Source organism: Oncorhynchus mykiss, chromosome 6 (genome assembly GCF_057628025.1).
Source record: "Oncorhynchus mykiss isolate SJ-2025 chromosome 6, ASM5762802v1, whole genome shotgun sequence".
Lineage (NCBI taxonomy): Eukaryota > Metazoa > Chordata > Actinopteri > Salmoniformes > Salmonidae > Oncorhynchus > Oncorhynchus mykiss.
In genome coordinates, this window is record NC_143027.1 from 64,296,446 (window position 1) to 64,309,847 (window position 13,402).

General features: G+C 47.1%; 1 protein-coding gene across 3 annotated transcripts in view; it reads right to left on the reverse strand.

The window, feature by feature from the left end:
* LOC110526336 (CD276 antigen) overlaps window positions 1-13,402 on the reverse strand; it is a 79,925-nt gene that overhangs the window by 53,514 nt on the left and 13,009 nt on the right. For all 3 annotated transcript variants that reach the window (XM_021607214.3, XM_090238545.1, XM_090238544.1), the window contains exon 3: window positions 2,022-2,372. In XM_021607214.3, coding sequence (XP_021462889.3) covers window positions 2,022-2,372 — 351 coding nt within the window. The remainder of the gene's footprint in view (window positions 1-2,021; window positions 2,373-13,402) is intronic.

Below are 13,402 nucleotides of genomic sequence, written 5' to 3' on the forward strand. Positions count from 1 at the left end.
ACAGGAATAAAAAATAAAAAAATTAAAACGAAAATCCGGTGTTTCTATGTCAAACGGTTTTGTTATAAGTCAGTCTTCTGTGACGTAAACTCAGCAAAAAAACAAAAGTCCCTTTTTCATCCCCTAACTTCACAGATCTTCATTGTAAAGGGTTTAGACACTGTTTCCCATGCTTGGTCAATGAACCATAAACAATTAATGAACATGCACCGGTGGAACAGTCGTTAAGACACTAACAGCTTACAGACGGTAGACAATTAAGGTCGCAGTTATGAAAACTTAAGGACACTAAAGAGGACTTTCTACTGACTCTGAAAAACACAAAAAGAAAGATGCCCAGGGTCCCTGCTCATCTGCGTGAACGTGCCTTAGGCATGCTGCAAGGAGGCATGCAGATGTGGCCAGGGCAATAAATTGCAATGTCCGTACTGTGAGACGCCTAAAACAGTGCTACTGGGAGACAGGACGGACAGCTGGTCGTCCTCGCAGTGGCAAACCACGTGTAACAACACCTGCATAGGATAGGTACTTCCGAACATCACACCTGCGGGACAGGTACAGGATGGCAACAACAACTGCCCCAGTTACACCAGGAACGCACAATCCCTCCATCAGTGCCCAGACTGTCCGCAATAGGCTGAGAGAGGCTAGACTGAGGGCTTGTAGGCCTGTTGTAAGGCAGGTTCTCACCAGACATCAACGGCAACAACGTCACCTATGGGCACAAACCCACCATCGCTGGACCAGACAGGACTGGCAAAAAGTGCTCTTCACTGATGAGTCACGGTTTTGTCTCACCATGGGTGATGGTCGGATTTGCGTTTATCTTCAAAGGAATGAGCGTTACACCGAGGCCTGTACTCTGGAGCGGGATCGATTTGGAGGTGGAGGGTCCGTCCGGGTCTGGGGCGTTGTGTCACAGCATCCTTGGACTGAGCTTGTTGTCATTGCAGGCAATTTCAACGCTGTGCGTTACAGGGAAGACATCCTCCTCCCTCATGTGGTACCCTCCTGCAGGCTCATCCTGACATGACCCTCCAGCATGACAATGCCACCAGCCATACTGCTCATTCTGTGTGTGATTTCCTGCAAGACAGGAATTTCAGTGTTCTGCCATGGCCATGGCCAATTCCATTGAGCACGTCTGGGACATGTTGGATCGGAGGGTGAGGGCTAGGGCCATTCCCCCCCAGAAATGTTCGGGAACTTGCAGGTGCCTTGGTGGAAGAGTGAGGTGACATCTCACAGCAAGAACTGGCAAATCTGGTGCAGTCTATGAGGAGGAGATGCACTGCAGTACTTAATGCAGCTGGTGGCCACACCAGATACTGACTGTAACTTTTGATTTTGACCCCCCTTTGTTCAGGGACACATTATACAATTTCTGTTTGTCACATGTCTGTGGAACTTGTTCAGTTTATGTCTCAGTTGTTGAATCCTATGTTCATACAAATATTTACACATGTTAAGTTTGCTGAAAATAAACGCAGTTGACAGTGAGAGGACGTTTCTTTTTTTGCTGAGTTTAAATAAAGTGTAATATTGGGATGCAAACTAAAAATGGAATACATTTCAACTCTATATCTGACATGGTACAAGTGTCTTCTTTTTTTTGTTGTTGCCGATAACCATGTGTGAGAGGTGTATACTTTTGTTTCAAAGTAGATTTGTTTAAGACTTACCAAGAAACACTCTGTGTGACCCTGATTTATCCCACTGCAGTAAAAGGTTAAAGAGGGGACTCTACTTCCTGTATGTGAAGCCCTTGAGGTGTCTCCTTCTCCTCACCTCCTTTTCAACCGTATTGGAGGAGACGATCCAAGGTCCTCATCCTCTGACCTTCTTCTCCAATGTGTTTTGAGACAGGATTCGAGGAAAGATGTATCGAGAAAGATGTGGTAGCTATAGGCCAAGCATTGGTCCGGCTTTACCAGTCAGAGGTCGTTATTGTAAAACTTAAAAGAGAATGTGTTCTCAATGACTTACCTTGTTAAATAAAGGTAATAAATGAACAGACTCACCTGCTACCTGGAGCAGTAGGGCTGCACTGCCGTAGTCCTTCACCCTGACGAAGCAGGTGTAGCTACCCTCATCGGCCACCCGGACCCCTCTCAAGAGGAGCGAAGCGTTGCCCGCGCCCAGCTGAGAGGGGTACAGGCTGGTGCGGTTGGCGTAGCGCTCTCCCTGGTCTGCCAGCTGGTCCTGGCTAGCCCAGTAGCTGTGCACACTGCGCTTGGTGTCCGTCAGCTGCCAGAAGACACTGAGGTCAGACAGGTTGAAGGGAGAGGCGTGGCTGAAGGAACAGTTGAGGGTGGTGTCCATGCCATACAGCGCCACCACTGGCAGCTCTGGGACATACACTTCCAGGACAGCTAGATAGGAGAGAGAGGAGAGAGAGCGAGTATGTCAACAACAGCAAACATAGACCTGTGTGTTTAGCCATGTAGTGGAGAGAGATGTCTAAATAAGCTTCAGGGGGATGAATGAACTGCAATAAAGATGTAGCTCCTAAATATCCACTTGGAGACAGTGGTGAGTTAATAATCTAGATAGTGGTCCATAGTGGTCTGTCTGGTGAGAAAGAACAACTCTTCATCTCTCTCCAGAGTGTACTGTCTCCCTCAACACAACACGGGGCTAAGCTGCTCAATGGTGAGTGTGATTTGTTTTGTTTTAAAGCGGAAACCCTCCTTAAGGCATCTGATCTCTAGACTGTCTAGACTGGACGCTTCTGTTCTCTCCTCTTCTCTCTTCTTCTGTTCTCTCCTCTTCTCTTCTCTCCTCTCCTCTTCTCTCCTCCCCTCCTTTCCCATCCCCTGTCCTCTCTGCAGCCAAGAGCAGGCTCTGCATAATCATTCTGGCTTAGTAGCCATCTCAGACACCACAGAGAGAGGAGGCTACAGCTAAACCATTCTCAATTTATTCCTGTCTCCACTTCTACAGGTTTGATTGTGTGATGAACATCAGGACAGAAAAAGCCATTCCAACCCCTGAAATCCCCCTGAATCTAGTGTGATGCAGCCTGTACTTGACTGCTGCTATTCTTTATGAGAATCGCTTCTGTACTCATGTCTTTCAGATTTAATAACAATCACACACTTTTGCATGAAATAGTTGTGATTGAGGTGTAACAATTGATTTCCCCATTATCAACAAACAACACTTTCCTCCGAGTGCAATCCGTGGATGAGGATGCTCAGTCAAGGCAAAGATATTTTGGTAGACACCAAACCTCACAGGAGAGAGACCCCACATTCACCAATATCCCCTTGCACGTCTATAGGCACACTGCCACCTGCTGGATCCTCATGTAACTACAGGCCAAAGGAAAACTTGGCAAACCATCCACCACATCCAGAAAACCATGGATACAGAAGAACAACAATCCCCAGTAACTAACTAATACAAGAATGTCATTCTAGGTGATGCACTACAGTTCCTCCCAACCCCTGTGAAAATTACAAAGCAGCTTTTAATTTACTGACATTAACACAGTGGTGTGATGTTTTTCTATAGCCCCATAATGTGACTACACTTCCTCTGCCGTGCCACAGCACAGTCGACAATCCAATCCAGTAATCATGGCATACCATTACAGTAGCAGGGTTTATTGTAGGGCGGTATGGCTGTCTACCAGACTAACGTTCTAGTAGTTTGTGTGTGTGTGTGTTTTTGTAGTGCTTTCTGGGTAATGAATAGGCAACAGGCACTTTGGTAGGACTGTAGTGGAAGTGACGGCCCCCACAGAGGCATGCACACAGAGGAGGGAGGAGACACAGCAATTAGATCACTCCCGGAGCAGACCGGAATGACTCACTCCAATGGGTTCACAGAGGAGGAGAGAGAGGTGAGAGGGAGGTAGGGGGAGAGAATTGGAGAGGGGGAGAGAGGGAAGAGAGGGGTGAAATTATGGAAGAGAGGGGAGAGGAAGGAGAGTGAGAGGGCAGCTTTGAGCGTGCACTTAAAGATAATATCAGGAAACAAGCCAGGAGGGGAGAGCACTGCAGCCCATCGCTAATCCCCTAACTCATGACAGGGCCCAAGTCAGGGAAGAGATAGGTACTCATCCCTCTCTCCTTCAATCTCTTTCTCCCTCTAACCAGTGACCCTTTTTCTGGTGCCGGTCTGGTAAGGGTGCAGCAGGACACTGGGGCAGCATGTTAACACACTGACAGACATTCACAGACAGACTGAGAGCAGCAGGAGAGCACAGCGTTTCACACCCACTTCACTGCACCCAGGGGGGAGGGGCTTTTAGGTCTGACGTCATGGAAACTGTGAGTAAGCATCTGATGTCCTATTCCTTCAGAGGTGAAACACGGGTTGGGCAAACTGGTAGTTTCTGCTTTTAACTTCTAGAAATCTCCAACAAACACAAAACAGTTAGCACAAATACTGTAGTATTTGTGATAACTGCTTTGGGGGCGGCAGACAGCCTAGTGGTTAGAGCGTTAGGCCAGTAACCGAAAGGTAGTTGGATCGAATCCCAGAGCTGACAAGGTAAAGATCTGTCGTTCTGCCCCTGAGCAAGGCAGTTAACCCACTGTTCCCCGGTTAGGCCGTCATTGTAAATAAGAATTTGTTCTTAACTAACTTGCCTAGTTAAATAAAACATTTGGTCTAGGAGTTTGTGGTTGAAAAAGTGTATTGTGAGAGGTGGTGTCTCCCTATTTGAGGGAGGAGGGTTAAGGGCTCTCCCCGGCCCCCTGAGAGGTGATAAAGAGATGCTCAGAGCAGAGAGTGGTGGAGGGAGGGGACGGCAGGGCAGATTTACACCCTGCTCTTTGTGTTTATGGGCCCGGCTCTGTTTGAGTGCCTGTGAGAGAGACAGAGCAGTGCACTTTCACAGCCGACATGAAATAAACTCATTAAAGCCCTGTGAGCGCTGGCTGGCACTCTTCCCTCAGAGCGGAGTGTCAGACATGCAGGCAGAGAGAAAGGAGGGCAGACATACAGGCAGGGAGGAAGAGGCAGGTAGGCAGGCAAGCTACAGTGGGGAGAACAAGTATTTGATACACTGCTGATTTTGCAGGATTTCCTACTTACAAAGCATGTAGAGGTCTGTAATTTTTATCATAGGTACACTTCAACTGTGAGAGACAATCCAGAAAATCTCATTGTATGATTTTTAAGTAATTAATTAGCATTTTATTGCATGGCATACTGTAAGTATTTGATATCCTCCCAACCAGTAAGAATTCCGACTCTCACAGACCTGTTAGTTTTTCTTTAAGAAGCACTCCTGTTCTCCACTCATTACATGTATTAACTGCACCTGTTTGAACTCGTTACCTGTATAAAAGACACACACACAATCAGACTCCAACCTCTCCACAATGGCCAAGACCAGAGAGCTGTGTAAGGACATCAGAGATAAAATTGTAGACCTGCACAAGGCTGGGATGGACTACAGGACAATAGGCAAGCAGCTTGGTGAGAAGGCAACAACTGTTGGCGCAATTATTAGAAAATGGAAGAAATTCAAGATGACGGTCAATCACCCTCGGTCTGGGGCTCCATGCAAGATCTCACCTCGTGGGCCATCAATGATCATGAAGAAGGTGAGGGATCAGCCGAGAACTACACGACAGGACCTGGTCAATGACCTGAAGAGAGCTGGGACCACAGTGTCAAAGAAAATCATTAGTAACATACTACGCCGTCATGGATTAAAATCCTGCAGCGCACGCAAGGTCCCCCTGCTCAAGCGAGCGCATGTCCAGGTCCGTCTGAAGTTTGCCAATGACCATCTGGATGATCCAGCGGAGGAATGGGAGAAGGTCATGTGGTCTGATGAGACAAAAATAGAGCTTTTTGGTCTAAACTCCACTCGCCGTGTTTGGAGGAAGAAGAAGGATGAGTACAACCCCAAGAACACCATCCAAACCGTGAAGCATAGAGGTGGAAACATCATTCTTTGGGGATGCTTTTCTGCAAAGGGGACAGGACGACTGCATCATATTGAGGGGAGGATGGATGGGGCCATGTATCACAAGATCTTGGCCAACAACCTCCTTCACTCAGTAAGAGCATTGAAGATGGGTCGTGGCTGTGTCTTCCAGCATGACAACGACCCGAAACATACAGCCAGAGCAACTAAGGAGTGGCTCCGTAAGAAGCATGGAGTGGCCTAGCCAGTCTCCAGACCTGAACCCAATAGAAAATCTTTGGAGAGAGCTGAAAGACCGTATTGCCCAGCGACAGCCCTGAAACCTGAAGGATCTGGAGAAGGTCTGTATGAAGGAGTGGGCCAAAATCCCTGCTGCAGTGTGTGTAAATCTGGTCAAGAACTACAGGAAACGTATGATCTCTGTAATTGCAAACAAAGGATTCTGTACCAAATATTAAGTTCTGCTTTTCTGATGTATCAAATACTTATGTCATGCAATAAAATGCAAATTAATTACTTAAAAATCATACAATGTGATTTTCTGGATTTTTGTTTTAGATTCCGTCTCTCACAGTTGAAGTGTACCTATGATAAAAAATTACAGACCTCTACATGCTTTGTAAGTAGGAAAACCTGCAAAAACGGCAGTGTATCAAATACTCCCCACTGTAGCAATGGCCCTGTTGGATATTTACATCGCTCACTCCTCTCATCCCCTCCGCTCCCCTCATCCCCTCCGCTCCCCTAATCCCTGGGCTGTCTCTTCAACCCCTACCTCAGCTCAACATAACAGTGATGCTGTCACTGGGCCCTGGCTAGCCTAGTGCTAAGCTCACCAGTACAGATGCAGCCTCAAGAGTAGTGATGGGGTAAAAATCTACACAGTTCCATATCAGGATAGTAGTGTTTTCAGCACGTTTATTTCAAAACTATTTTTCACATGGCTCTCTCTCATACCTCTGCAGCAGACATGTGGTGAGCAATATGTTTGGACCATGGAATCACAAAATCCCAGTATTGAATCGCAAAACATATAGAATCGTGAGAATCGCAATACATATCGTATCGGCGCCTAAGTATCGAGATAATATCGTATCGTGAGGTCCTTGGCAATTCCCAGACCTACTCGAGAGCCACCCGGAACTTGTGAGCTTAGATGAATGGTTCGCTGCACGGATATCCCTGCTAGTTCAGATTAGCCCCGGCTAGTGCTAAACTAAGCTATACAGATGAGTGGAGAAGAGGGGCTGAGGGGCCTGCTGAGTGTGAAGCAGCATGGCAGGCATGGCAGGCAGCAGGCTGACAGGGGCCGGAAGGAGAACCACAGGCTTCATACATAGGCAGCTGACAAGGTGACACAACATGGCTCTTGGTAAACAAATTCCTTAGCCACAGCGGCAGCGACATTTCACCTCCGTCCTCCAGATGCAGGCAGGTGCACACAAACACACACACACACACACCCAGGCATATGCACACACACACACACACACACATCCACAAGCAGAGGGCATTGTTATTCAGCTCAGTCCTGGCTCCTGACAGCTCCACAGCACTGTGAGAGTCAGTCTTAGACACAGGGCATTCTGACACTACAATATTCACTGTCATAGTACTGCTCCACAACAGACAGGTCCCAATCACCATGTTCAGTGACCCCCACATACACACCTATACGCAGGCACACACAAACACATTAACATCTCACTCTGCTTGCGATCACTAAAGTTGAATTCACTTGGTTCCATAGAATGTACCCCCATATCCACATCTAGTAGAATGCAATACATAGCCTACACATTCAGTGTTGATGTTCCATTGCCATTCAGCTGACCCTGGTCGATGGAACACAACCCTAAACAGAAATACCTAAACCTGTAATAACCGGATCCCTTTGATAACCTGGGCTGTTAAGCACAAGGGCTTCAATAAGACCACAACTTCCATCTCCCTCCAGCTTCTGATGCAATAACCCACACTGTTTAATAACCCTGGTTCATAACTGCTTCGCCAATAAAGGGGCGGCAGGTAGCCTAGTGGTTAGAACATTAGGCCAGTAACTGAAAGGACGCTGGATCAAATCCCAGCGCTGACAAGGTAAAAATCTGTTGTTCTGCCCCCGAACAAGGCAGTTAACCCACTGTTCCCTAGTAGGCTGTCATTGTAAATAAAAATGTGTTCTTAACTGACTTACCTAGTTAAATAAAAAAAATAAAAAGACACAGTAGAACTCAGGGTCAAGTGAACTGTGCTTAATAACATTGAACAGCACATAGGTTATCACCTACAAGGCCAATAGGCACCTTACACAGAGGTTAAATTACCCCTGCTTGATAACAAATGGCAGAGCTACCAGTACTACTGTTCATTAGAAGATGTTAGGCGCACATGTTCAGAGATATGGTAAAGCCTCTTTGTCGAACACGGCATAAAGGAACAGCCTTGATAAGAGTGCACCGACATACATACACTGGAAGGCAAATGGTGGCGGTAATATTGACTTAACTAAGTAAACACACACAGGCAGTGTAGTTAGTGTTCTGTCTGGCTGAGTAGTGAGCTGCTTAAGAAGCTGTGGCAATAATGCCCCCATTGGGTGGTAAACAGTACTGCAGCTACAGACATGTTGGTCTTTACACGAATGGCCCACCTGAATATCTAACGAACAGGAAGTTCACAGATGCTTAGTGCCCTTTCACAACAGCTCTTCTTTCAGTAAATGCCGTTGTTCAAACATGCCAACTGAAGCCTTTCTTCAAAGCGTTTCTAAATCACACTGTCCAAAACCTTTCAAATACGTCCAGGGGAATACAAATAAAAACCAACATCTGGAATACATTGAGAAATGTAATAGTATTTTAGACATGGTAAGCTTAACAGTGCTCGGAATTAGCCCTCACGACACATAGGGAATCTATTCTAAAGCTGAGCCTTTCCTCCCCTCCTGAAAGAGAGACACAAAATGGACGGGATTATGTAGGTCTCTGAGCCTTGAATAATGGGGTCACTCATGACATTTACCAATTTAACACTGTCTCCCCATATCTGGGCTACAGTCATCATAGTGTGAAAGCCATCTCTGTCTGTGAGAGATATATGAGGTGCAGATAGCTAGTGGAGCAGACAGGAGCTCAGGTTGCTTATTTTCAGCAACGTAATAAATCAAGATGCACCACACTTCCTTTCTCCTGACTCTGTCTGTCTATCTCTCTTTCTCCCTCTCTCTCTTGTCGTTTATGCTCTCTCCATCTTCTTCTCTCCACAGACAGGGCGGGTGGGTGCTTTATCAGGGGGAGCTGGTCTCATATCCCGTCAATAAGCTGTTAATGGGCTCTGACAGGCAGATAATGGGGGGCCAGTTGCAGAGGAGCTGCCTGGGAGATAAGGACAAGCCTAACCTTCTTCCACCACCTGCCTGAGAGAGAAGAGAGAGAACACAACCTGGGATGAGTATGAGGAGCGAGCCATAGGAGCAAATCCATCCCAGCAGGAGAGGGGGTGGGGTGGATTTGAGTTTGTGCAGCTTAATCCAAATGACTGGGGTTAAGGTGAGCCTATACGCTATGCATACGAGCCCAGCTAAGTTGATCAGAAAGCAAAACTGTATTATTGTAGGGGTGGCAAAGGTTTGGGTTCTAATCCCTCAGATAGACAAGTGTTTGACACCTACTGGCCCTGGTAATAACCAAAGCCATGTCTGGGAGGGCAGAGTCCTTGCTCAAATCTCAGGCTGCAATTTTGTTCTGCCTTATGAAGGGGTCGGGCAGCAGTGGATGTCTACATTAATGCAGGGGGTTAAGAGGTTAAAGGCTCAGTGGCTGGGGCTGTGTGTCTGGATGTTAACCTGAGCCCGTCTCCTGCTGAGACATAGTGACCTCACTCAGGGCCCTGTAACAATGGCAACACCTGACCCTGCCTCTCCTGAGACACAGTGACCTCACTCAGGGCCCGGTAACCATGGCAACACCTGACCCCGCCTCTCCTGAGACACAGTGACCTCACTCAGGGCCCTGTAACCATAGAAGCACCCGGTAACTGTGGTAACAACCTGTAGGTAAGTGTCTCCTCTCTCTGTGTGTCAGGTAAGAAAGCTTCTTACTCAGTCCCAGGAAATGATGCTGCTTTCCAGGCACAGATCAGAGCGGTGGTGGTGGGTCATTCATCCTGTTCATCACAGCCCACTAAACACAAAGATATTTGGCTCCAGGCCCCAGCAGCCCCCAGGCCCAGCTCAGCGCTCACTACGCAGAACTGCAATCTCCACACGTTACCCGCATCAATGTTTAAGCGATCCCACAAGATAGCTTTTTTAGGACTTGTTCAAATAATCATGAGGTGCTTGATGGGTAATGCACTCTGTTTAAATGGCTAGGCTACAGTGCAGAGTGAGCGGGGAGAGAGAGGGAGGGGCAAGCAGCTCAGTGCAGGAGCCAGCCTGCTAGTAGACTGACTGGGCATTATGTATGCATCGCAGCGGAAGCAATCTTTGTCGAGCCTGTCCTCGATTGTTTTTAAAAGGATACTTCACTGGCCACAATCAAATTAGCAAGAACATCACTGATACGGGGTAATAACCCGAAATTGAATTTCTGCGCGGGCCAAAGAGTCCCCTCTCTACAGAATCAATTGCTGTGAAGAGAAAAGGAGGACAGGGAGAGGGCATTCCTAGTTAGCAGACCTCAAAGGGTACACCAGAGATGCGGGCGTGAGCAGGCTATTTACACGCTTCAGGGCCTTGCCATAACGTCTGCCGCTCTCTGACTGCCACACTAGATGTGATCTATTCAATTATGCTAATTAATTAGAATTTCCTCCCAGCTCTCGTCATTAAAACTGAATCCGGGTCAGCTTGCCATTTTAGCATTTGCATGAATACAATTTCCCTTTTAAAGTGGAGATGCTAAGAGCAGGTGGGCGCAAGCAGCAGCAAATGGCAGAGGCCTGGCAGGCTGGTGGCACTGCTGACAGAACACAGAGCATGACAACAAGCAATTAGCCAGACAGCATCCTGTTAATGCTTCTGCTTTACACTACTGGCTCTACTGCCTCTCAGCTGCTAATGCTGCTTATGGAGCCTGGATGCTAGGCCTACTTACTGTCCTGGTGCTACTGCTGGTGCTTGCCTGTTACCTCAGAACAACCCCACTGAGAGTACTACTACTAGTCTAGTGCAATTCAGGGTTATTAACGGCCTCCAACTCAATCATCAAGTTTGCAGATGACAGAGGTAGGCTTGATAACCAACAATGACGCCCTCGGCGTGTGGTTCAGGAAAATAACCTCTCACTCAATGTCAGCAAAACAAAAGAGATGATCGTGGACTTCAGGAAACAGCAAAGGGAGCACCCCTCATCCACATCAACGGGACAGCAGTGGAGGTGGAAAGTTTTAAGTTCCTCGGTGTATATATCACCGACAAACTGAAATGGTACATGCACACAGACAGTGTAGTGAAGAAGGCACAACAGCGCCTCTTCAACCTCCTGAGGCTGCAAAAATGTGGCTTGTCCCCGAAAACCCTCACTACGTTTTACAGGTGCACAATCGAGAGCATCCTGTCGGACTGTTTCACCGCCTGGTACGGCAACTGCACCGCCCACAACCGCAGGGCTCTCCAAAGGGTGGTGCAGTCTGCGCAACGCATCACCGGGGGCAAACTACCTGCCTTCCAGGACACCTACAACACCCGATGTCACAGGAAGGCCCAAGCAACTGCCTGTTCACCCCGCTTCCATCCAGAAGGCGAGGTCAGTACAGGTGCATTAAAGCTGGGACAGAGATTGAAAAACAGCTTCTATCTCAAGGCCATCAAATTGATGAACAGCCACCACTAGCACAGCGAGATGGCTGCCTACCTACAAACTTGATATCATTGGCCACTTTAATAAATGGAACTCTTGTCACTTTAATAATGCCACTTTAAGAATGTTTACATATCTCACATTACTGATCTCATATGTCTATACAGTATACTGTATCCTTCACTATCTATTCTATACTATCTTTTGCATCTTAGCAGCTCTGTCACTGTTAGATATTAGGTTTTGTTGTGGAATTGTTAGATATTACCTGTTAGATACTGCGTCACTGTCGGATCTAGAAGCATAGGCATTCCGCTACACTCGCAATAACATCTGCTAACCATGTGTATGTGAGCAATAAAAGTTGATTTTATTTGTATTAAAAGTACACTAAGTATAGCAAACATTAGGGACACCTTGTTTCCCAAATCGTCGGGGCATTGACTCTACAAGGTGTCGAAAGTGCTCCACAGGGATACTGGCCCATGTTGACTCCAATGCGTCCCACAGTTGTGTCAAGTTGGCTGGATGTCCTTTGGGTGGTGGACCATTCTTGATACACACGGGAAACCCAGCAGCATTGCAGTTCTTGACACAAACCGGTGCACCCGGCACCTACTACCATATCCCGTTCAAAGGCACTTACATTTTATTCACCCTCTGAATGGCACACATACACAATATATTTTTTCAATTGTCTCAAGGCTTAAAAATCCTTCTTTAATCAGTCCCCCCCCCCCCTCATCTACACTGATTGAAGTGGATTTAACAAGTGACATCAATAAGGGATCATAGCTTTCACCTGGTCAGTTTATGTCATGTTTACTCAGTGTATATGTACTGTATACTGAAACAAAGAAGCCTGTCACCGCCACATAAAGCAACAATTCCACTGGGGACGAGTACCTCTGCAGAAGAACTGACAACAGCTGTGCTAAGCAACATTTTCTTATTTTACGCACCAAGACAATGTTACACACCAACAGCTTAGACAGGGACTACCTCTGTACTCAACTAGAGGTTGTCTTGGGAGAGTGCAGTGGCAGTGTGGCAGCCTCAGAGTGTAATCCTGTGTGGAGATAGGGGTATTTAATGGTGCAGCATAGGAGTGACACTGATACGGTTATTTCATGGCGGAGTAGAGGAGAGACACTGTAGAAGACAAGTGGGATTAGCAAGGACCTATAATCCTAATCAGAGACCTACTGGAGACAACAGGCCCAGAGGACCACAGGTCTCACACACAGATACAGACACACACACATCAGCACATACACACGTGCACACCCACTCACTATTTCCACATGACAGTCTGTCTCTATCGACAGACTTTCAAAGCACATGACTTAGTGTATGAACTAAAACATGCTGTACAGTGTTGCCTAATACTGTAAATCCTTAATTCAACAGTCAATTCCAGTAAGTAAATAAAGGACAATCATATAGTTTGTGAGGCAAAAACATTATGAGCTACAACTTAAAGAGATCAGTCCGAGACGCCTCCTTCCCTCCCTCCCAGTGAGAGGGCCGAGGCAGCCGCCACAGCCAGTAATGAGCAGGCCAGAGACCCATTAAACTGGAACAGTACTAGGCCCTAATGAAGCCCTGCTCCTAGCTCTCTCACTCTCAGAGTCTCCGTCTGGCTGCTGACTCCAGCACACTGCCCTGAGCACTACAACAACCCTGCTGCCTAGTGCCCAGGCTACACCAA